The 22,415-nt window shown below is 44.8% G+C and overlaps 1 protein-coding gene across 4 annotated transcripts in view; it reads left to right on the forward strand.

Annotated features, from left to right (window-relative positions):
• RRBP1 (ribosome binding protein 1) overlaps positions 1–22,415 on the forward strand; it is an 86,659-nt gene that overhangs the window by 19,825 nt on the left and 44,419 nt on the right. For all 4 annotated transcript variants that reach the window (XM_073557455.1, XM_073557456.1, XM_073557457.1 and 1 more), the window contains exon 2: positions 14,460–16,142. In XM_073557455.1, the coding sequence (XP_073413556.1) occupies positions 14,483–16,142 (1,660 nt within the window). In that variant the 5' untranslated portion in view covers positions 14,460–14,482. The remainder of the gene's footprint in view (positions 1–14,459; positions 16,143–22,415) is intronic.

The following is a 22,415-nucleotide window of genomic DNA, read 5'->3' on the forward strand; positions in this document are numbered from 1 at the left end:
GAGCTCGCGCGGGACGCGGTATGTGCTGGGAGCGCTGAAGGGGAGAATCGACATACCTGATGGTATTCAGCGGTATGTCGCTCCGGCGGTGCAGGGGCAGCAGCGGTCGGGAGACGCGGCGGCCAGAGGAGGAGATAGCTGGCGCCATTGTACAGAGACCAGGCGGCCCGGAAGTGGAGGAGGAACTTCCGGGGCAGGAGGAAACATCGCGGGATCGCCGGGCACAACTGTGCAGGAAGAAAAAAAAGGGGGGAGAGAAAGTGAAACCGGGAAGCTGCATAAAAGCACCGGCCAGAGGCACACCGGTGCGCAGCCATGTCATCAGCAAACGACTCAGTTTTGCTCCAGGAAGTACAGCCAGGAGAATCCTCTGAGCGGTACTAGGAAAAGTGGCAGCACAAGAGGTGATAGCACTAGGAGAAGCAGCAGCTCCAGGAGAGAGACTAGTGGACGCTCTAGGCAGAGCGAAGCCTCGGAGAAAAAGCGGAACAAGGCATCTCGCGCCTCGCCTCAGCCTGAGTCTTGAAGCCCGCAGCCGTTATTAAGCTGACGAAATTCACGGGTGAGTGTTTTGGAGTCAAGCTCCTAGCTGATGGCGTTCCGTTTTTTTATATACCCTCAGGCCAAAAGAATGGAGAAAAATAAACACAGGGAATGTGCCTTATGCTCCCAACCCCTCCCGGATAGTCACCCTAAGCGGTTATGTCAGACCTGTATTGAGCAGACCCTGCGGGAGGAGTCCTCGGGTAGAAAGGAGGATATCCGTACAATAATCAGAGAAGAGCCGCGGGCCTTAGTCAGTTCTAGTAGTCAAGGTGGACAGACCTCCATTAGGGGGATAATGTCACCGGTGTCTGGGTCACCTTCAGAAGCTGGGGAACTGGACTTGGGTCTCAGGAATATCCAACCTCAGAAGAGGAAGAGCAGACTTGCTTCCCCACAGACAGTGTGAATAATTTGGTCAAATCTGTGCGGAATACCATGGGGCTATCCGATATTTAAGAGCCTAAAACCCCGCAGGAAATAATGTTCGCGGGTATCTCCCAAAAGGTCAGGGCCTTCCCCATAGTACCAGCAATAAAGGAGCTGGTAAAAAAGGAATGGGAAAGACGGGCAAAGAATCTTTATCCCCTTAGCTTCCAAATGGAAATACCCGTTTGGCGATGACAATTTGGCGTCTTGGTCAAGAGCCCCCAAGGTGGCTGCGGCAGTGGCCTCCACCTCTCGCAGGTACATTGTCTGACCCATTAGACCGCAAAACAGATACTTTCCTCAAGCGGTCTTGGGAGGCATGCACAGGGGCCTTCAAACCGGCTATAGCGGCCACGTGCACGGCAAGGTCCATGATAGTATGGTTGGATGAATTGGAGAAGAAAATAAAAAGCAGAGCATCCAGAGACAGGCTCCATTCCTCTATCCCCCTGATTAAGGGTGCAGCCGCCTTCTTATCTGACGCCTCAGCTGACTCCCTCCGTCTATCTGCCAGAGCGGCAGGATTTACCAACGCAGCACGGCGGGGCCTTATGGGTGAAGGGGTGGAGAGGCGATGTCCAGACAAAAACTAAACTCTGCGTTATGCCCTGTCAGGGTAAGTACCTGTTTGGCACACAGTTGGGACGAGATCCTGACGAAAGCGGGTGAGAGGGAAAAAAGGATTCCCTAACCCATACATTCCCTTTAACAGGAGAGCCTTCAGGAAGCCTCCATTTGGGAAAAAAGATTTCAAACCCCAAGACCGTTGGGGTAATAAAGATCCCAAGCAGAGAGGCAGCCTATTTGGGAAACGTCCCTTCAGGTCGGGGGACAGGTTCCGGTAGCGATAAATCACCGGTAGGTGGCAGGCTACTAAAATACAGCCACCGATGGGGGAAAAATAACATCAAACTCCTGGGCCATTAATATTGTATCATCAGGCCTAAGGCTAGAATTTGTTCCGTACCCACCAAACTCCTTACTATTGACTTCCTTGAAGTCCCCAACGCAGCAGGAAGCTTTGGAAATAGAGATAACAGGGCTCTTGTCTAAGCATGTACTGGTAGAAGTGCCAAGAGATGAATGGGGAATGGGATTCTATTCTCCCCTGTTTCTAGTCCCCAAGCCGGATGGTTCCTTTAGAACGATAATTAATTTAAACAAAGCTTAATACATTTCTGAGACTGCGGTCCTTTAAGATGGAATCAATACGTTCAGCAATAAAACTCTTGTTTCCTAGGTGCTATATGGCAGTATTGGACCTGAAGGATGCCTATTACCATCTCCCTATATGCAGAGAGCACCAAAAATTCCTACGAGTGGCGGTCTCGTTAGAGGGCCAGATACAACATTTCCAGTTCACGGCGATGCCGTTCGGGTTATCCATGCCACCCCCGCGTTTTTACCAAGCTAATGCTAGAGGTGATGTCGTATTTAAGGCTAAATGACATCTTAATAGTTCCGTACTTGGACGACCTGCTCATAGTAGGAAATTCGGTTTCCCAATGCGAAAGTAGGATAGCTGACATTATCTCATCCCTGCAGACACTAGGCTGGCTGGTCAACTGGGAAAAGTCCAGACTGCAACCGGTAACCTGTCAGACGTTCCTAGGCCTTCAGATAGACTCTGTAAGTCAAAAATGAGTTTGCCAGAAACAAAAATACGGGCTATAATTAACAAGGTACGGATGACGGGTGATAAGAACACTGTCCTTGAGAGAAGGCATGTCCTTGTTGGCGTCCCTAATATCATGCATTCCGGCGGTGCAGTGGGCCCAATTCCACTCCAGAAAATTGCAATGGCCCATTTTACGAGAAACAGGCTGCAGGGGCGGTTGAATGGGAAAATGTCCCTATCACCAGAAGTAATCAGCTCCTTGAAGTGGTGGTTGAACCCAGACAATCTAACAGGAGGGGTTCCATGGTGGATTGTCCCCTCTAGAATAGTCACCACGGACGCTAGCCCCTTGGGGTGGGGGGCTCATCTAGAAGAAGACATGGTGCAGTGTCAGTGGTCCGAACTCGAAGCGGAGAGCTTGTCTAATATGAAGGAGCTAACAGCGATATATCATGCTATATCTAAATTTCTCCCGCAGCTAAAAGGTACCCACACGAGAATCCAAACAGACAACATCACCTCAGTGGCATACATAATCCGGCAAGGAGGTACGCGATCAGGACCACTCATGTCTATCGTGGAGAGAATTCTAGAGATGGCCAAATTACACCTCCGCTCCTTATCCGCTATCCACATCAGAGAAGTGGACAACTCCAGAGCGGACTATCTCAGCCGCCAGACTACATTAAGGAGAGTGGGTTTTCAGCCGGCACATCTTCGAGATGATAGCGGCCAGATGGGGCAGACCAGACACAGATCTGTTCGCGACAAGAGCCAACAGATGCGTAGAAAGGTTTGCTTCGCTATACAGAGAGAACAATCCAAAAGTCCTCGATGCCCTTCAAACACCCTGGACATTCCGACAGGCCTATGCCTTCCCTCCAAAGGTATTGTTACCAACAGTGGTCAGGAAAATAAGGGAGGAAGGGGAGAAGGTCATCCTAATAGCCCCATTTTGGCCCAAGAGGCCATGGTTTTCATGGTTGAGAGCAATGTTGATAGCCAACCCATGGTTTCTCCCACTACATCGGGACCTTCTTTCTCAGGGACCCTGCCACCATCCTCGAGTCAAATCCTTGCACCTAGCAGCATGGAATTTGAAAGGGGGTTATTGAAATTGAGGGTTCTCAAATAATCTTATTAACACGCTACTACAGAGTAGAAAAGAATCCACAACGAAAATTTATGTGAAAGTATGGAAAATTTTTTTTTAGCTTTTCACACTGCAAATTTTTCCAGAGAAGTGCCCATTGGAGCTATTCTAGAATTCCTGCAGAAGGGTCGAGAGTTGAAACTCTCAGTTAACACCCTAAAAGTCCACGTATCAGCTCTAGGAGCCTTATATAATCGCAATAAATGGGTGGCTAGGTTTATTTTGGCTTGTCAGCGAGAAAATCCAGTCCACATCCCTCACCTACCAACGTGGAACTTTAGCTTGGTCTTAGATGCCTTCACTCAGGCCCCGTTCGAGCCTATGCACCTAGCATCATTAAAATGCCATTCATTGAAAACTGCTCTACTAGTAGCCTTAGTCTCGGCAAGAAGAGTAGGTGATCTCCAAGCACTGTCGGTAGATCCCCCATTCCTGTCAGTAAACCAGGACAGACTAGTATTGAAAACAGACCCGTCTTATCTTCCCAAGCGTGCTACTAGATTTCATAGATCCCAAGAGGTCTACTTCCCCTCCTTCTATGAAAACTCGGTAACGCCAGAATAGGTAAAATTTCACACATTAGATGTGAGAAGAGCAGCCTGATCTACCTAGATAGAACCAGTCCCTGGAGGCAGAGTAGGGCTCTTTTTGTCTCCTTCCAGGGTAACAAGAAGGGGTCTAAGGTTACGAGAAGCACGCTGTCCAGGTGGATCAGAGTTGCGATCACGATGGCATATTCGGCAAAGGGAGAAGACCCTCCACAGGGTATAAAGGTGCACTCTACTCGAGCCATATCATCCTCCTGGGCAGAGATGGCAGACGTCCCAATTGAGCTAATATGTAAGGCTGTGTGCACACGCTGCGGATTTTGCTGTGGTTCCGCAGCGGTTTTGGCCGCTGCGGACCCGCAGCAGTTTTTGCTGCGGTGTACAGTACAATGATTCCCTATGGGAATCAAAAACCGCAGTGCAGACGGTGCGGAATTTTCCGCGCGGATTATCTGCGGTTTTCAATCCGCAGAAAGAATTGACATGTCAATTCTTTCTGCGGATTCTCCTGCGGTTTGCCATCTCCTCCATTGAGGAGATGAAAAACCGCAGGGCAAAACCGCAGAGCAATCCGCAGGTAAAACCGCAGGTCTTTTGACCTGCGGTTTCACCTGCGGATTGTACAAAATCCGCGCGGATGAATCCGCACCTTTTCCGCAGCGTGTGCACACAGCCTAAGGCTGCAACTTGGTCTTCTCCATCTACGTTTTATAGCCACTATAGACTAGATTTATCCTCCGAGGTTTTGGCCTTCGGTAGATCAGTCCTTTAACACGGTGTGCCCTCCCAAGTGACTATCTCTGAAAGTCTCTCAGTGGGTGCTGTTGTGGCAATGAGAAAAAAACGGATTACTTACCGGTGATACGCTTTTGTAGAGTCCACAACAGCACCCGTTCACTTCCCTCCCTTAATTTAGAAACTTACACGTGGTTCTCCTTGGTGGCGGAAAACAAGAATTGGGAGTAAAAATATAGTTTTGTATAGCAAACGTATAAATATGTATAGATGTGAATCATTTACCTAGCAAATTGACTAAAATATGTATGCCGGCTCCTCTTTGTTCTCTGTAATCCAAACTGAGGGAGCGAGGGGGACCGCCTCATTTATCTCTCTGTAGGTTTCCTGTTCCTAGGGGTGGATCCCCTCTCTGTGGGTGCTGTTGTGGACTCTACAAAAGAGTATTACCGGTAAGTAATCCGTTTTTTTTTTTTTTGTCAAAGTTGAATTGTGTAAGATATTATGGTAGTTTTATTAATGACATCCTAAATTGTCTGCTTTTATACTACCTTTTTGTTTTAACTACTTTAAACTAGACTTTTTACGTCTTCCGTTACACACTTTATTTCCCAGGGTCAAATCGTGTCTAAAACACTTGGCCCCCGAATCTTTAAGACTGGCGTTTCGTACACCGGTCTTAATTAGGGGCACACTGGAACATGTGCCAAATTCATTAATAGGTGCTGTAAGGTAGTGCTTGTTACTCAGGTTTGGGGATACTCGCTTGGCTGCCGAAAACCAGGTCCGGCACAGGCTTTTCAACATAAACGTAGTCCATATTGTTTATTGTACAGCATAAACCATAGTAGCATGCAACAGTCTTACATCAGACAACATGGAATCTTCATAGTGGAGCTCTGCTCCCCTTAGCCCTGTAGTCACACATTCTGTGCTTTATCCAGCCAACAGGCTATACAGTCTCTCAGTTACTCTCCCCGTGGCCGGGTTACCTCTTAGCTGCTTCACACTGCAGACGTCCGTTCCCTCCTGGGACTGTCAGACACACGCAGCCATTATACACAGCCTTCACATGTAGTCTTCGGGAAGCTTGCCGAGACCTTCCATACTGACCAATCAGATCCAGGCATTCTCTCTTGTGACCTACCCTGGTCACCACCTTATATGGTCTGTAGCCACGCCCACCGGATCACATGGCTATGACCTCATCGCAGGTCCTAACCCAGCCATACACCTACATATACATGTTCACTATGGGCATTTAGCCACACGCCCCTGGGTGGTTTTGCAGGTGACTGGTCCCACCCATCTCACCAGCCACCTGAAGGCTTCCCTGACACTCTGTAACAAAACCTCAGCAGTATCTCTGCTGATCAACACACGATCAAGCCTTCATCCCAAGGCCACCCACCTTGGGATGCATAACGGTCATTTACCAACCTATTGACATTGTCACAATAGACATGCCTGTCCTGGGATACCCACACAGCGCCTCCTAGCGGACACAGTGGTCACTGCACCACAGTGCCCATCACTTAACGGTTTTTGCGCAACTTAGCCATGATATTTGCCTCTGTGAGCCTCGCCAGATATGTTACACCAGTAAGGTACAGGGTCAACAGTTCTGGCATAAAATACCGGCACTATCCATGTCCTGACCTTCACTCTCCGAGAAAATTCCAAAAGTTAAAAAAAAATTTTGCAACTTTTTCAAAGTTTGTTACTCCAGTTTTTTTTGTGTAAAACATTTTGATGAATCGAGGCCTTAAAGGGGTTATCCAGGACTTTTTTTGTGTTTGTACTAACAAGGAGATAGTTACTAACTACCTGCCTTTTCTGTATCTAGACAATCTCTGCCTCAGTCGGCAATTCCCCTGCTTCATTTCGCCGCTCGTATAACCTCTCACCTATAATTAAAGGGCTTATCCGGACTCTTAAGCCGTCGGCTTCCAGGTACATTAAGTTAATTTTCTCCGGGGTTCCACACACTTAAGTACAGCAGATGGGCACCTTTATAACACTATTAACCTGCATTATCAGACATTCTGCAGTAGGAAAAACATTTTTGTACATTTAATACATAAGCTGTATTTTAAACAATAGATCGTGGATTGCGATGGGCGAACCTGAACAGTAAAGTTCGGGGTCCGTACCTAACACCTACTATTTGGGCACTGATTTCTCCAGGAAGTCACTGTTACTGTTTTTGAATACTACTCCCATCAGCCTATGCCTGCTGTTATTGATCACAGCGAAAGCAGGTGCCACAGATGGGAGTTTTCATCAGCCGGCGCCTGCGATATAAATAAAAATGTACGTGTGGTCTGCTCTATTTTTGATAGCCGGCTCTTCTGTCTTGAATCAGTCGCGAAGACCCATTTCTATTACACAAGCCTACATCCACAGAAGATCTATGGTTCTCCAAGATGCTTGGACCATCCTCCCTTCTGAGTTCCTTCTAAGGCTGGGTTCACACGTAGCGGAACTCTCGCGGAAATTACCGCGAGAGTTCGGGAATTGCATTCTGCGGGAAAATCTCATTTTAAAGTCCCGCGATTTTCCCGCGGAAAAACTAGGATTTTGCAAGCGTAATTAGCTTGCAAAATGCTAGCGTTTTCCAAGCGATCTGTAGCATCGCTTGGAGAACTGATTGACAGGTTGGTCACACTCGTCAAACATAGTGTTTGACAAGTGTGACCAACTTTTTACTACTGAGGCCGCCTATGCAGCATCAGTAGTAAAAGGTAAAAAATAAAAAAAATAAAAAATGGTGTTATTCTTACCTTCCGACGTCCCGCGCGGCCTTCCCGCCTCTCTCCACGCTCCCGTTCCCAGTAATCCTTTGCGAAAATGCCCGCGATGACGTACGTTCTCGCGGGATCGCGACGTCTCGCGGTAATTTGCGATGACGTCATGCGAATGACCGCGAGACTTCGCGATCCCGCGAGAACAGACGTCATCGCGGGCATTTTCGCAAAGGAGTACTGGGAACGGGAGCGTGGAGAGAGGCGGGAAGGCCGCGCGGGACGTCGGAAGGTGAGACTAACAATATTTTTTATTTTAAATTCTATTTTTTACAGGGATATGGTACCCAAAGCCCGGAGGACAGTCTCCTCTCCTCCGGACCGTGGGTACCATCCGCATTTGTTCTGCTTACTTTTCGCATGGTGGGCACAGCCACATGCGGAAAGTAAGCAGAACAATGCATTCCTATGGGTGCGGGATCGCCGCGATTCCGCAAAATTAATGAGCATACTGAGGCGAAGTGATTCCGCCGCGGTAAAAACCGCAGCATTAGCACAGCATTGCGGAATCCCATAGGAATGCATGGGATGCTTATTTTTCGCAGCAAAATCGCGCGTTTAAAAGCGCCGCAGAAACGCGAAAAAAAATGCCACATGTGAACTCAGCCTAATATTTTGTATAAGCGTACCTACAAGAATTATTAGGACCACAACAAGTTAGCTAGGACTGAGAGTATCTACCGAGAACATATATTGGCAAATGTGCAATGTTTTATTTCCCAGAGTATGGACTGTGATGCATGAACTGTCTGGAGGTCTCCTGACTCGGACTTGGCCGTGTCCTACATGCCTAGTAGAAGTTAAGTTTGGGTCTGGAGAACTGCAGCCAGTCGGTGCATCATGGCTCACACTCTGAATCTTATCTCTGATTTTCCAGCGGCAGGACATCCTGTAGCATGGATATATATTTTATTTTTTTCTTTCTCTCCTTTACGACCTATGTGACTAACAAGTGTATATTTCATGGTGAGCATTGGGAGATGTGCTTGTGTGCTCACAGGGCTTTGTAAATCAGAACCTATAACTTTCTTGCAGTGCAGTTCTCCGTGATCTTGTAAAACAGAATTATTTGAAAAAAACAAAACTGTTCTTCCCTGATTATTTGTTCTTATTTGACCACCCAGGGGCCAAGGTAAACCCTGCTAAAAGAGGGAAAATATGTAGAATATCTATAATCTCTGCAACATGAGAATCTAATGACTTAACAGATCAAATTTAATGCGGAGGCAGCACTTCATATTATTTCATTCCAAGTCTGCAAAATACATTTTTCCTTTCTTGCCATGAAATTTTTACAGATTTGAGTGGCAGATAGAGGTCTATGTAAAATAGCACGCGTCCGTCTTGGCTGCACGCTAAAATAGCCCGAGTGTTGGCAGACATGTCTGCTGCAAGTGTCTGCCTCCAGACAAGGCACAGTGCAGCTAGTGTTTCCATTTTCAGGAAAATTTCCTGGGTTTTCCCGTATAGGTCAACGCTACACTGTCCAGGAAAAAAAAAAGTCTTCAAAGTGGAGAGACTGATGTAGCGCCCAGCCTGAAAGTATCAGATGTCTAGAAGCAACTTCAGGTCACTGACATAGAAAGGGTCCAGTCTGGGGTCTGTGCATAGATTTGCCCCTTTTGACTTTAATTACAGTTTTACTATGAATTGCTACTTCAATATTTTTGCAACAAGAATGTGAAAGGGTTAATATTTGGGGTCTGCACAATGCACACCTCTGTGATAACACCCACCCACCTTATTTCATAAAGCACAAAAGGGCCAAATAGGTTTTATTCTTACAAAACAAATATTTCCACCATTTTTGCTCTTTATCAAACTTATTAGTTACTGTATCTTCAGGTGGCTGTTTTTACTTTTTGGTGATTCTCCCTTTAAGTCCGCTTAATGATTGTACCTATAGCAAGATAAATATTTTTAATATACACCTTGTTCTTAGCTTGTCACTGGAGAACCCCTTTATCATCTATTAATTTTGTTATCTAATCTTACAGATTGCCGGGGTCTGATCTCTGGGACCCTGCCCTAATCGGACACTTATTTTTTTTTTTGTCCATGTTAGAATGGCGCTGCAGTGAGCATACCCGACTGCGGCTCCGTTCTTTTGCTATGGTCTCCTGAGTACTCTGCTTATTCCAGTGGCCCATAGAGAATAAAGTCGGGCATGTATAATGCTGCTCTTTTCTGGAGAGGATAAAAGTGTCCCGCTCTGCTAACTGGTACAGGTCTCGACTGTTGGACCCCCACAGGCAGTGGCGTAACTAGAATCCCATGGGCCGCCAGTGCAAGATTCCGACCTGGGCCCCCCACATTCTGGAGGGGGATGTGATGTATAGACCATTCTACTCGCCTCCCCTCTGCTTCCCCATTGCCCCGTGTCCTATTTTGAAGCCAGCAGCTGACTTCAGTGTGCAAGCGATGGGAGCAATAGACGTCACTGCCGTGAGTCCCCAGTCATGCACACTCCAATGTCAGCTGCTGGCCTCTGATTGGCTGGCAGTGTGTATTGCCGCACCCTGACCCGATGGGTCTATGCACTGCAATACACTTCAGCTCAATGTGCGTCGTCGGACGCATGTCCAGTTGAATTTTCTGCTGGCATCAGCAGGCCCCCACCCGCACGGGTCTGGTCGCTGTCGCCACCTCTGTGACCACGGTTCTTACACCCCTGCCCACGGGTATTTATGTTCTCATCTATTCTGTGTGTAGGTAATTTATCTTCACGCCTTAATTGAAGGGGTTTACCAGGAATAAAGAAAAATATTAATATATAAAGAAAATGTCATGCTTTTTACTTAACAAATCGTCCCCCTAGAATGTAAATGGTGCGGGAGCCTGTGAGCAGGTGCGGTAGGAGGCTCTGCTGCTTCACCCTTGAGAGCGCCTATACCATGTACTGTCAACCACCTCCAGATTACAGCAACTGATCCTCCTGCTGCATGTGCTCACAGGCATCGGTCCCATTAACAAGTTTTTTCAATGTTAAAAAGACAACTACCATTGTAATGTATAGTGATTAACCTACCAAAATTAGTATGATTTGCTCATTAAATATATTATTTTTTTTTTAATCTATTCCTGGGGACCACCCCCTCTTTAAACTCCCCAGATTTTAAAATTGTAGTGAGTTTTGCAAACAAAACATTTGTTTTTAGCACTACTCTCTGAAAACATTTTTTTTCTTCTTCTACCGATGCGTCTGATATTTCATCACCATGTCAATCGTTAGTGATGTTCGCGTAACCAGTTGGCCCATATCTAGCACCGGACCAATATACAGTATGATATTAGATGAAACTGGTGTGCTGGTTATTTTTACATCCACTTTTGCACATGACATTTACATGTTTACCTACTGAAATGACTTTGCAGATGTCTGCTCATTATACTCTAGCCCTCGGCTTACACAGCAATAGGAGTCATTAGTATCTTCATGCAAATGTGAGGTTTCCTCAGCATTACCACTTCAGCTGGAAGAACATGGGAGCCGATGCACGCTGCCGTATTCATGCCTAGAAAGTTAAAGCTGAAGTGATGTTGGCAGGGATGTGATTTATAGGTTTAAAACTAGCCACATCATTCGCTTCCCAGCGTCAATGGCCCTTTTATTGGACCATTGGGTTTGAAGCCAGGTTGTTATAAAAGTATCAGACAAACTTTTGTATTTTTTTGTATGAGTACTGTCACGGCTGGCGGTAACTTGCACAAGTTCCCAGCACTGTGCTACTCGTGTTCGCCACTCTGCTCCGTCCCATGTCAGGCCGCCACCTGAGTCCCTCATACTGCCCTTTCAGTTTTGGTGCATATTCTTGCTGTCTCCCCCCTGGCTATTGGGGGTGCAGCCAGATCCTGCAGGATTTTAAACCTGCTGTGTCCTGCAGGGTTTATTTTCCCCAGCCTATCCACTGCCAGCAGGCAGGCGATATATTTGGCTGTTTTTCCTCCTGTTCCCTGCTGTAGGTAAGGTTCTTGCCAGTCTCAGCAACCAGTCCTGTTATTCTGCCTCGTCTCTCCTCTTACCCACCCGGCTTGTTTACCTGTTCTGTGTGACCTCTGCTCCTGAGTCCAGATTTGTACTGTAAACCCGTGCTGCGTGCCCTGACCTTGGACTGACTACACTGCTGTCTTCGTCCTCCAGTGCTCCGCATTCCTGCCATAACATGTGCGTCAGCTCCTGCAGGTCCGGGGACTACCCTGGAGTGGCACATGGGGACTACCTGCGTCCCCAGCCTGTCCTCACTGACAGGCTTTAGTGAATAACGTCACTTTATCATTCCCCTCCAGGGTAAGCCCCAACCGTAGAGCAGTGGTCCACACCCACCGTCGTCACAAGTCCCTTAACTATAGACTAATTGCAAAACTATTGAAAGGGACAAATGGAGGTCATCTTTTTATATACTAAAACATTTTTGAAAATTTCAAGCATAACTTCTGTAATACGATCTTTGTTACTGTTTTAATGGGGAACTGTCACACGGCAAAGTTACAGTAAATTTACCTACTCTTTTAAAGGGTTTTTCTGAACTTTTGTGTTTAGCTGCATACCCCTTCACTTAATTGGTGCTGTGATGTTAGCACTCCTCATTAGGTGACAGTTATGGTGCAGTAGTGTCCTCTTCCTACTCTGGTTATCCTGTTACTGTATTACACTCGGGTCTGTCATTGCTTGTTCGGAAGTGTACATCATTATCACTGTATTCGTTTAGAGATGGCAGTGCCTTTGAACAAACACACGGCTTAGAAAAGTGAGAGCAGTGATTTTAGGAGAACCACCCTGAAAATGCAGTGGGGGTACCTGTTAGTGCTGGTGATATTTGTAGGACTGATGAAAGGTCTGCAGGTTTTGATAGCTGAGCTCCTCGGAAACCTGCTGTACACTGTGTAAAATAAAAGCTCTTTCAGCAATGTAAGGTTTTGTTCACTGAAACCGGAGACCCCATTTAATACTTATTGTACTCTTGTCAACATGCTCTAAGGCTTCTTTTACACTTACCATGTTTTGCGGGCCGTTTTTGCGGCCCCAATAGATTTCTGTGGGGCCACAAAAATTTCACGGTGCACCATGTGGCCGTATTTGTGGTCGTGAAAAAAGATCGAGCGTGCTCGATCTTTTTCATTGTGTACTGACACGGCCCCCATTGAAAATCAATAACCGTCACTTCCGGTTTCGCGGAACACCGTTTTTTTTTTGTGATCAGTTATTACGGCAGACCGTGAAAATTGCGGTGATACGGCCTGCAAAAACGGGCCGCAATAAACCCGGTAAGTGTAAAGGAACACTTTAATGTTCCTTTTTTAGAACAACCTCATTTGAATTCGCACCTGATCTGGAGGCTGCATCAGTAGCTGTCTTGTGTATAATGTAAGAAATTGCAAGCAGAATGGTACAGAGTGCTCACATGTTTTGTCAGGAAGAATCACAGCTACCATAACAAACATGATAGAGGGGGGCGGAGGGGACTCTTTTTCATTTGGTGTTGGTGCTGTGTGGCGGCCATTGTTGCTGTGGTTTTGTGCTGGTGGAGCGGCGTGGTCTGGAGACACCGAGACGTCTGCTCTGCTGGTGCATTGCCTCTGTGGCGGTGGTCGGCGCACGGCTCCGCTCTGTGGGGGCGATGGGGACTTATTTTGTTTGGTCTTGGTGCTGTGTGGTGGCCATTGTTGCTGTGGTTTTGTGCTGGTGGAGCGGTGCGGTTTGGAGATACCGGGCCGTCTGCCCTGCTGCTGCATTGCCACTGTGGTGGTGGTCGGCGCATGGCTCTGCTCTGTGGGGGCGATGGGGACTTCTTTCATTTGATGTTGGTGCCTTGTGGCGGCCATTGTTGTTGTGGTTTTGTGCTGGTGGAGCGGTCTGGAGATACCGGGCCGTCTGCTCTGCTGGTGCATTGCCGCTGTGGCGGTCGTTGACGCACGGCTCCGCACCGTTAAGACGGTACGACCCACTAAGAGGTTTGCCATGACGTGGCAGTGGGCTTCATACAGTCTGATCACAATGTTAAACTAAGAGCCTCATGTTCAGTTATATATAATTTTGCCTGGCGGCCTTAGATAATTGTATGATTTGTGGAGGTGCTATCATCATTTTTTTTTTTTTTTTCAACAATCATGGTAGACTCCAATATAGTCAATTGGTTCTGTTGGGTGATGTTGGTCCTTATGTGAAAGATCATTGCATTGCCGTTCATAGTGTTGCTCACCTCCTAGGATAGGAAAAAAAGCATTAAACCAAATTATGAACCTATCCTTTACAGTGAAATGGGAAAGTGCTCTCAGTAATGTCTGGCAAGGCCTTGGACTTTATGAAAAAAAAAAAAAGCCTCAGTTCAAAGTCCTGGTCAAATCTTATTTCAAATTAAACACACAAAGCTCACGAATTTACAGTCACTAGATGTCATGTTCTTTTTAATAGGAGGCATCTTGTGCTGGATGCTTTCTCTTGGATAGGGTAAATACTAATAAAATGCCAACCTGCACATGACCTTTTGTAGATCAGTTTAATTTCCTGACATACGGTTTGCAATGGGTCTTGAAATGTTTAAAAATGAGAGTTCAGCCTAAAATTTTGCATTAGCATGCGCTGACTTTTTTTTATGTTTTACTAAATGGACACCCTTTTTCTTTTTCAGGTATCATTTAAAAGAAAACCAAAATGGATATATATGATCCTCAGACGTTAGGAGTGATGGTGTTTGGAGGTTTCATGGTTATATCAGCCATTGGTATTGTTCTGGTGTCAAGCTTTTCTATGAAGGAAACCTCTTATGAAGAAGCTTTGGCTAAGCAACGTAAAGAGTACGAGAAGGGCCAACCCAAAGTGGATAAAAAGAAGAAAGAAAAACTCGCAGAAAAGAAGGCAAAGCCAAAGAAAAAGGAGGACAAACCCAATGGAAATTTACCAGAGCATCAACTGACTGCGGAAACTAACAAGCAGAAAAAAGTTGAAAGGGAACCTCAGGAAACTGTGAGCTTTGTAACACCAATTGTGACACCAGCTCTTGAAAAGGTTGTGCCTTCTCCAAAAGACAGGAAGAAAAAGCAGGAGAAGGTCCAGAAAGCTGAACCATCTCTGACTCAAGTTGTGGCTGTAACCAAGGCTGTTTCAAAATCTCCAGTTTTGGAAGCCTCTGCCAAAGAATTTCCTGTGGTTGCTGTTCCTCCAGTTGGAGCAAAACAAAGCACAAAACTTACTCCAAAGCAGAGCAACAAGCAGTCTCCACAGGCTGAAGCTAAGCCGGCCAACAAGCAGTCTTCACAGGCTGAAGCTAAGCCTGGCAACAAGCAGGCTGAAGCTAAGCCTGGCAACAAGCAGGCTGCTCAGGCTGAAGGTAAGCCTGGCAACAAGCAGGCTGCTCAGGCTGAAGGTAAGCCTGGCAACAAGCAGGCTGCTCAGGCTGAAGGTAAGCCTGGCAACAAGCAGGCTACTCAGGCTGAAGGTAAGCCTGGCAACAAGCAGGCTGCTCAGGCTGAAGCTAAGCCTGGCAACAAGCAGGCTGCTCAGGCTGAAGCTAAGCCTGGCAACAAGCAGGCTGCTCAGGCTGAAGCCAAGGTGGGCAACAAGCAGGCTGCTCAGGGTGAAGCCAAGGTGGGCAACAAGCAGGCTGCTCAGGGTGAAGCCAAGGTGGGCAACAAGCAGGCTGCTCAGGGTGAAGCCAAGGTGGGCAACAAGCAGGCTGCTCAGGGTGAAGCCAAGGTGGGCAACAAGCAGGCTGCTCAGGGTGAAGCCAAGGTGGGCAACAAGCAGGCTGTTCAAGGTGAAGCCAAGGGGGGCAACAAGCAGGCTGCTCAGGGTGAAGCCAAGGGGGGCAACAAGCAGGCTGCTCAGGGTGAAGCCAAGGCGGGCAACAAGCAGGCTGCTCAGGGTGAAGCCAAGGCGGGCAACAAGCAGGCTGCTCAGGGTGACGCCAAGGCGGGCAACAAGCAGGCTGCTCAGGGTGACGCCAAGGCGGGCAACAAGCAGGCTGCTCAGGGTGACGCCAAGGCGGGCAACAAGCAGGCTGCTCAGGGTGACGCCAAGGCGGGCAACAAGCAGGCTGCTCAGGGTGACGCCAAGGCGGGCAACAAGCAGGCTGCTCAGGGTGACGCCAAGGCGGGCAACAAGCAGGCTGCTCAGGCTACTCAAGCTGAAGCAAAGCCAGGAAACAATCAGGCTGCTACGGTTGGTGCCAAACCTAATGCCAAGCAAAATGCCTCAGTCACTAATACTCAAACTCAACCTTCTAAAAAAGCTGAATCTGTTGTGAGCAATGAAGACCACAAGCAAGAATCTGCTCCAAAAAAGAAGAATGTGCCAAAGAAAAAATCTGAGCCCGGTGAGTGGTCGTATCTTGATCCTTTTTATTAAAAAATGGTCAGTTTTTCTGTGGGTGTTGCTTATGTATCCACTTGCTATTTCCCACTTTACACTGATACAGCTCTCTTGAAGTGCTGAAGGCCCGATTGGGTGCGTTGGGTAAACCTGGTACATCAGGGTTGCCACCTTTTTAAATTATTTTATTTTTTCTGGACAGCCTGACCTTTTAATTGACATATTGGAAAATGATAACAAATAATTCATTAAAGGCGATACCAGACTACAGCCAGTAATTCTGACATGAAGAGAGTAGCTGCATTCTCTATGAATAGTAAAATAATTAAAGGAGCTGATGCATGATGGGTTTTTTTTCCCACTAAATCTGTGTATATGTAGTGCAGTGTGTTGGTTAATATACTTGCCTACCACCGCCTTTTCTGGTGTTCTGCTCCTCTTCTCAGTGACGTCACTTTGCTCTTCAGATTTGCTGAGTCACAGTGCGCCCTTTCACAACGTAAGCTGGTGGAGCGCCAGAATGAGACTTTGTAGCCTTCTATTGTAAAAAAGACTTCCAACTTCAGGGAGTCTGAGTAGAGGAGCAGGACGGCGCTGGATCCCGGAGAAGGTGTCAGTACTTTATTAATACACTGACCGTACACTACATATACACATGCACAGATTTAGTAAATAAAGACTTCATGGGATAGCTTCTTTGACTATATGAACCTGTACTGTGTGTTTTTTTTTTTTTTTTTTTTTTTTTTTTTTTTTACAGTTTAAAAGAAACAAATCACTGTAATAGACCCTATCACAGTGATCAAAATAAAAAAAAAAAAATAGATCACACCCCCCCTTTATCACCCCCTTAGTTAGGGGAAAAATAATAATAAAAAAAAAGTATTCCCATTTTCCCGTTAGAGTTGGGTTAAAGTGAGTTTTGTTAGGGTTAGGGTTGGGGCTAAAGTTGGTTAGGGTTTGGATTAGGGTTGGGGTTGAAATTAGGGTTGTGGTTAGGGTTATGGTTAGTGGGTTTGTTGAGGTTAGGGTTGGAGTTAGAATTGGGGGGGGGGGTTTCCACTGTTTAGGCACATCAGGGGCTCTCCAAAGGTGTCCGATCTCAATTCCAGGCAATTCTGCGTTGAAAAAGTCAAACTGTGCTCCTTCCCTTCAGAGCTCTGCCGTGCACCCAAACAGTGGTTTACCCCCCACATATGGGGTGTCGGCGTACTCGGGACAAATTGAACAACAACTTTTTGGGGTCCAATTTGTCTTGTTACCATTGGAAAAATAAAAAATTAGGAGCTTAAAAAATCATTTTTGTGGAAAAAAAATAATTTTTTTTATTTTCACGGTTCTGCATTATAAACTTTAGTGAAACACTTGTGGGTTCAAAGTGCTCACCACACATCAAGATAAGTTCCTTAGGGGGTTTAGTTTCCAAAATCGTGCCACTTGGGGGGGGGGGGGGGGGTGTTCCACTATTTAGGCACGATGCTCCTTCCCTTCCAAACTCTGCCGTGCGCCCAAACAGTGGTTTATCCGCACCTATGGGGTTATTCAGGAGAAATTGCACAACAAATTCTGTGGTTCATTTTCTCTTTTAACATTTGTGAACATGGTTCTTAAATGTTCATTTTCTCCTTCAACATTGCTTCAGTTCCTGTGAAGCACATAAAGGGTTAATTAACTTCTTGAATGTGGTTTTGAGCACCTTGAGGGGTGCAGTTTTTTAGAATGATGTTACTCTTGTGGTTTTTTTTTTTTTTTTTTTCTTTCATGTACAGAACACCCCTCAAAGTCACTTCAAATATGATGTGGTCCTTAAAAAAAAAAAAAAAAAAACCCTTTTTTTTTTTTTTTTTTCATAAATAAACGCAAGTCATATCGAAGAAATTTTACCACTAACATGAAGTAAAATATGTCACGTAAAAACAATCTCTGAATCAGCGGGAGCCGTTAAAGCGTTCCAAAGCTATAACCTCATAAACTGACAGTGGTCAGAATTGTAAAAATTGGCCGTGTCATTAAGCTGCAAACTGTCACTAAGGGGTTAATACACTCACACTATACACACTACTCATGCACACATTTTAATATTTAAAAAATCCTTTTTTTTAATGGACAAGGCGAAAAAAGTTTTTTGTTTTTTTTTTTACGGCTTATCCAGGAGTTTCATTGGGTTTGGTAACCAGTGTTGAGGGTGGTATAAACAAAATGTGTTTTTATTTATTTTTATTTTTTTTTATTGTCTTTTTGCTTCTGTCTTATTTTGTACCTGTCTAGCCGTAGATATTTAACTTTGATATCTGTATATACGTATCCATTTTATACATGTAGTACTGTTTAGTATCACTTTTCAGGCTTCAATTACTAAGAGACGTTGTCTGAGACGCATTGACGTCATGGACATTTATGAAATTGTACCTTTTTGCTTTCTAGTACAGATGGAGTTCAGTAGTATTGCTGACATTATAACAGGTTGTTCATCTGCCTTATCAATCAAGTGTTCTACTGTTCGTGTGTATCTGAAGTTAATTCTGTTATTAGCCTATGCATGACCACAGTAGAGTTCATTGACTAACGGATAAAGAAGTTTCATTTTGGTGACTTTAAAGCTGTTTTTTTTTTTTTTTTTTTAATTTTTCTTTATTTTCTCCTTTTTAACTTTATTTGCTAAATTATTGAGCTTGAGTTAAAAAATATATCAGCTATAACCCACCCTCCCCCACTGTTCCGATTGTTGCTCACAGTCTGGCTGCGGCGCTATTGACCCTACAACCACTGAGCTCGGCAGCTTGTGCTGTATACGGCTGAGCACAGTGATTGTCTGCAGCACAGCTGACGTGATGTCACAGCTGCAGCCTGTACACAGTCACCAGAGCAGCATCTCTGGACCTGGGGAGTTTGAGTTAACGGAAGATGTTTTATTTTTAAGAAATTTTTTTTTTTTTTAATTTGGCTCTTAATTTTTCTTAATTTTTTGTACATTTTGCATTCTTGTTATCCATTTTGATACATAAGGGCTTGTTCACATAGTCAATGTTTTGTGCCTGTTTTTTATTACAAAATCCAAATTGATAAACTTTGAATTCTGATACATTGTTTTTAAAAGGAAATTGGGCTGTAGTTGATCCAATGAAGTTGTTTCATATGGGAGTTTGTAATTCACTTCATGGGGGGGGAGAATTGACCTATTCATTTTTGAGACCTTTTTATTCACCACAACCTATGATGGAAAGCCACCTGCCGATTAGCCCCATCGAATAGGATGGAACAGCACGCGGATCCATGATTGTGTTTCAGCAGAAATCCAAGGTTCAGCCTTTGTATCGGTGTCTTAAATTTCTTTCAGTTTTGGCAACAAGAATCAACAGTGTGAACATGCCTGAAAGAATTGGAGGGGGCTTTATTCCACAGTGCCTGCACCTCTTCCAGTCCTGAGCTTACGGGTCCCAGCACACGTCCGTCCGGAGTGGACACACAATTTGCTCCTCGGTGTTGAGCAGGCTCGTCATTCTAGACCCATTTTTAATTTTTTTTTTTTTTTTTTTTTCTCCCCTTCTTCCCAGAGCCATAACTCATATTTTTTTTATTTTCCTGTCCACATAGACATATGAGGGCTTTTTTTTGCGGGACAAGTTGCACTCCAGAATGACGCCATTAATTTTACCACATGGTGTACTCGAAAATAGGAAAACAATTCCAAATGCGGTGAAATTGTGAACCCCCGCCACACTATTCTGACATTTGTTTTTTTTGGGAATTGTATTTACGGTATACAGTTTGTGATAAAACGACCATGCAATGTGATTCTCCTCATCAATATGATTACGGTGATAACAAACATGTCCGCTTTTTTTATTACTTTAGTGGTGGAAAAGAAAAATTCAGAAGTTTTCAAGCAAGTAAAAAGTTTGGGGTGTTGTCTCCATTTTCGTAACTTTTTTCATTTTTTGTCTGTAGGATGGCTTAATTTTTGTAGGGCGACACATTGCTTTTAATAGTACCATTTTGGGATAGATGTGACTTTTTGATCACTTGTTACAGTAATTTTTGTGGAATTGTGGCAACTGAAAAAAATGTTGGCACCGTTTTTTTTTGTTTTTTTTTTTCTCCCGCTTTTTTTGGTGTTTACCAATTGGCTTTTTTTTTTTTTTTAAGATATTTATATTTGAACTTTTTTTTTTTTTTTTTTTTTAAAAAAAAAACAAACATTTTTGTTTTTACTAATTACTGATAGTACGATACGTGAGCCCACTCCATACACCCGCTTCTACGGCGCATGTCCGTAAAGGAATTTGGTCACTCCAAACTGACAGTATAAAATAATCCACACAGCCATGTGGGGGCTATAGCCTGTATAAAGTTACTTTTTTTTATTTTTCTAATGACTGCTTTCATTTTGCAGAAACGGAAGTTAAATCTAGTGTGCTAATTGGAGTGCTTGGCATATTCTGGGTGTGGCCAAGAGGCTTAATACACCGCTCCACCCACTGGCTTTGCATGCCCCGCCTCATCGCTGGTAATTGACAGTAATGACTTGCCTGTAGCAAGCTCTGTCTACAGAGAGCTCAGGTACGCTAACTCTGCCAATCACCAGTGCGGGAGGCGGGGCCATGCAAAACTAGCGGGCTGTATTGTGCACTGACCACGCCCCCGGTGCTCTAAGCGCCCTAGTTGTCATATTTGATAGTTCTTTAGTTTCTACAGAACTGAAGTAGCAGTTTAGAAACCTAAAGGGTACGAGCCCGCGATCACTAACTGCTGCTGGTTGGATGCTACGTACTTATGCAGCGCCAAACCCACAGCGTCCAGATGTTACAGCATAGTGGATGGGATTTCAAGAAATCCCATCTCCACTTTTCGTGCGCAGACGCCTGTGGATCACCCGTGGAAACTGACATGTGGCATCTTTCACAGGACCCCAGTATGTCAAGGGATGGACGTGGTAAATCCACACGGTTCAGTGAACACATACGGTTTTACCTGCGTGCAATAGGACACAGCGAAAATACGCTGCATCCAAGACGCTGCTTGTGCAGATTTTTAAAGGGCTCATACCTCCTACAAAGCGAAATTCTTAGTTTATACTGTGAAACTCCAAAAATGTTTATTATTTTTCTTTTTTTTTTTTTTTTTTTTTTCAAATATCCATTTTATTGGGAATAAGAATGGACATGGACGGGTGGGCGCTCTCTTTCAGGGCCGGTAATGTCAGCCGCGCGTTTGCTTTCTGAAAGGCTCGGCCCACAATGTTCTTTCCTAGCATAAATGAAAGCTATTTAGGTGCAGAATTACAAGCACATATTCATTTTACTCTGTATTTGTGCTAATTAGGTTTCATTGCGATTGTCCCATAAGACTTTGTGAAGGAAAAGCGCTCCGGCAGCGACCTTCATGACATTGCAGGGAATCAGAAGACAAAAAGTAATATAGTGCATTGTAATTGGGAATTAAATGTGTGTTACTATCCTGACCGTATAAATGGAATCTAGTAAAGGGCATCTAGTAGATGTCTAAGAATATTTTTTTTCCTAAATCTCAAAATGAGTCGCATTGTGTCCCTACGTTGCAGAGAATGGCCACCCCCCGTTTCCTGGATGTCTTGTCGAGCAGCATATAAGATTTCACATGTTGCCTAGACAATAATTCATGGTTTTGCAAAAACATAGAAGCCTTTCACTACCAAGAGATGTAAATTCATTGTCCAATGGCAACATTATTAAAGAGTATCTGTTTTATTTTTTTTCTCCATAAATCAATAGTACATGGGGAAAATAAGAAACTTTGTAAAATATCTTTTCAGAGAAATCCGATTCTCTGCCAGAACTGAAATTTTCGTTCTCAATTCTTGGTTAGGTCTGTCTACAGTGAATACAGACTCTCCCGATGCTGAGAGGAGATAGCAGTTGGTGCTCATAAAGTTCTATGGAGAACTGTAACTGCCATTTCAGGAGAACTTGCAGCAGAATGTCTGCATCTGCCTCCAGCTCCTCCTCTCTTCATAGAACTTTCATAGCACCACTGCCATCTCCTGTACCAATAATGGGGAAATCTGTTTGAGTATAGATTCAATGTCAGAATTTAATGTGAATAATCAGTCCAGGGGTTGGAAAAAAAAGTCTAATTTCTCTAATAAGATATATTAAAGTTGCTTATGTGTATTTTTGATTTATGACATAATTTTTTTTTTTTGCCTATTCTGGGGTTCCATTGCCTCCATTTCTCTCTCAAAGAAGTCTGGTGTAAGGGTCTAAAGTTCTTGATTATTATTGTTTTATTTTTTCTTACC

This window comes from Dendrobates tinctorius, unplaced genomic scaffold (genome assembly GCF_039654945.1).
Source record: "Dendrobates tinctorius isolate UK_male_01 unplaced genomic scaffold, ASM3965494v1 ptg000250l, whole genome shotgun sequence".
NCBI lineage: Eukaryota > Metazoa > Chordata > Amphibia > Anura > Dendrobatidae > Dendrobates > Dendrobates tinctorius.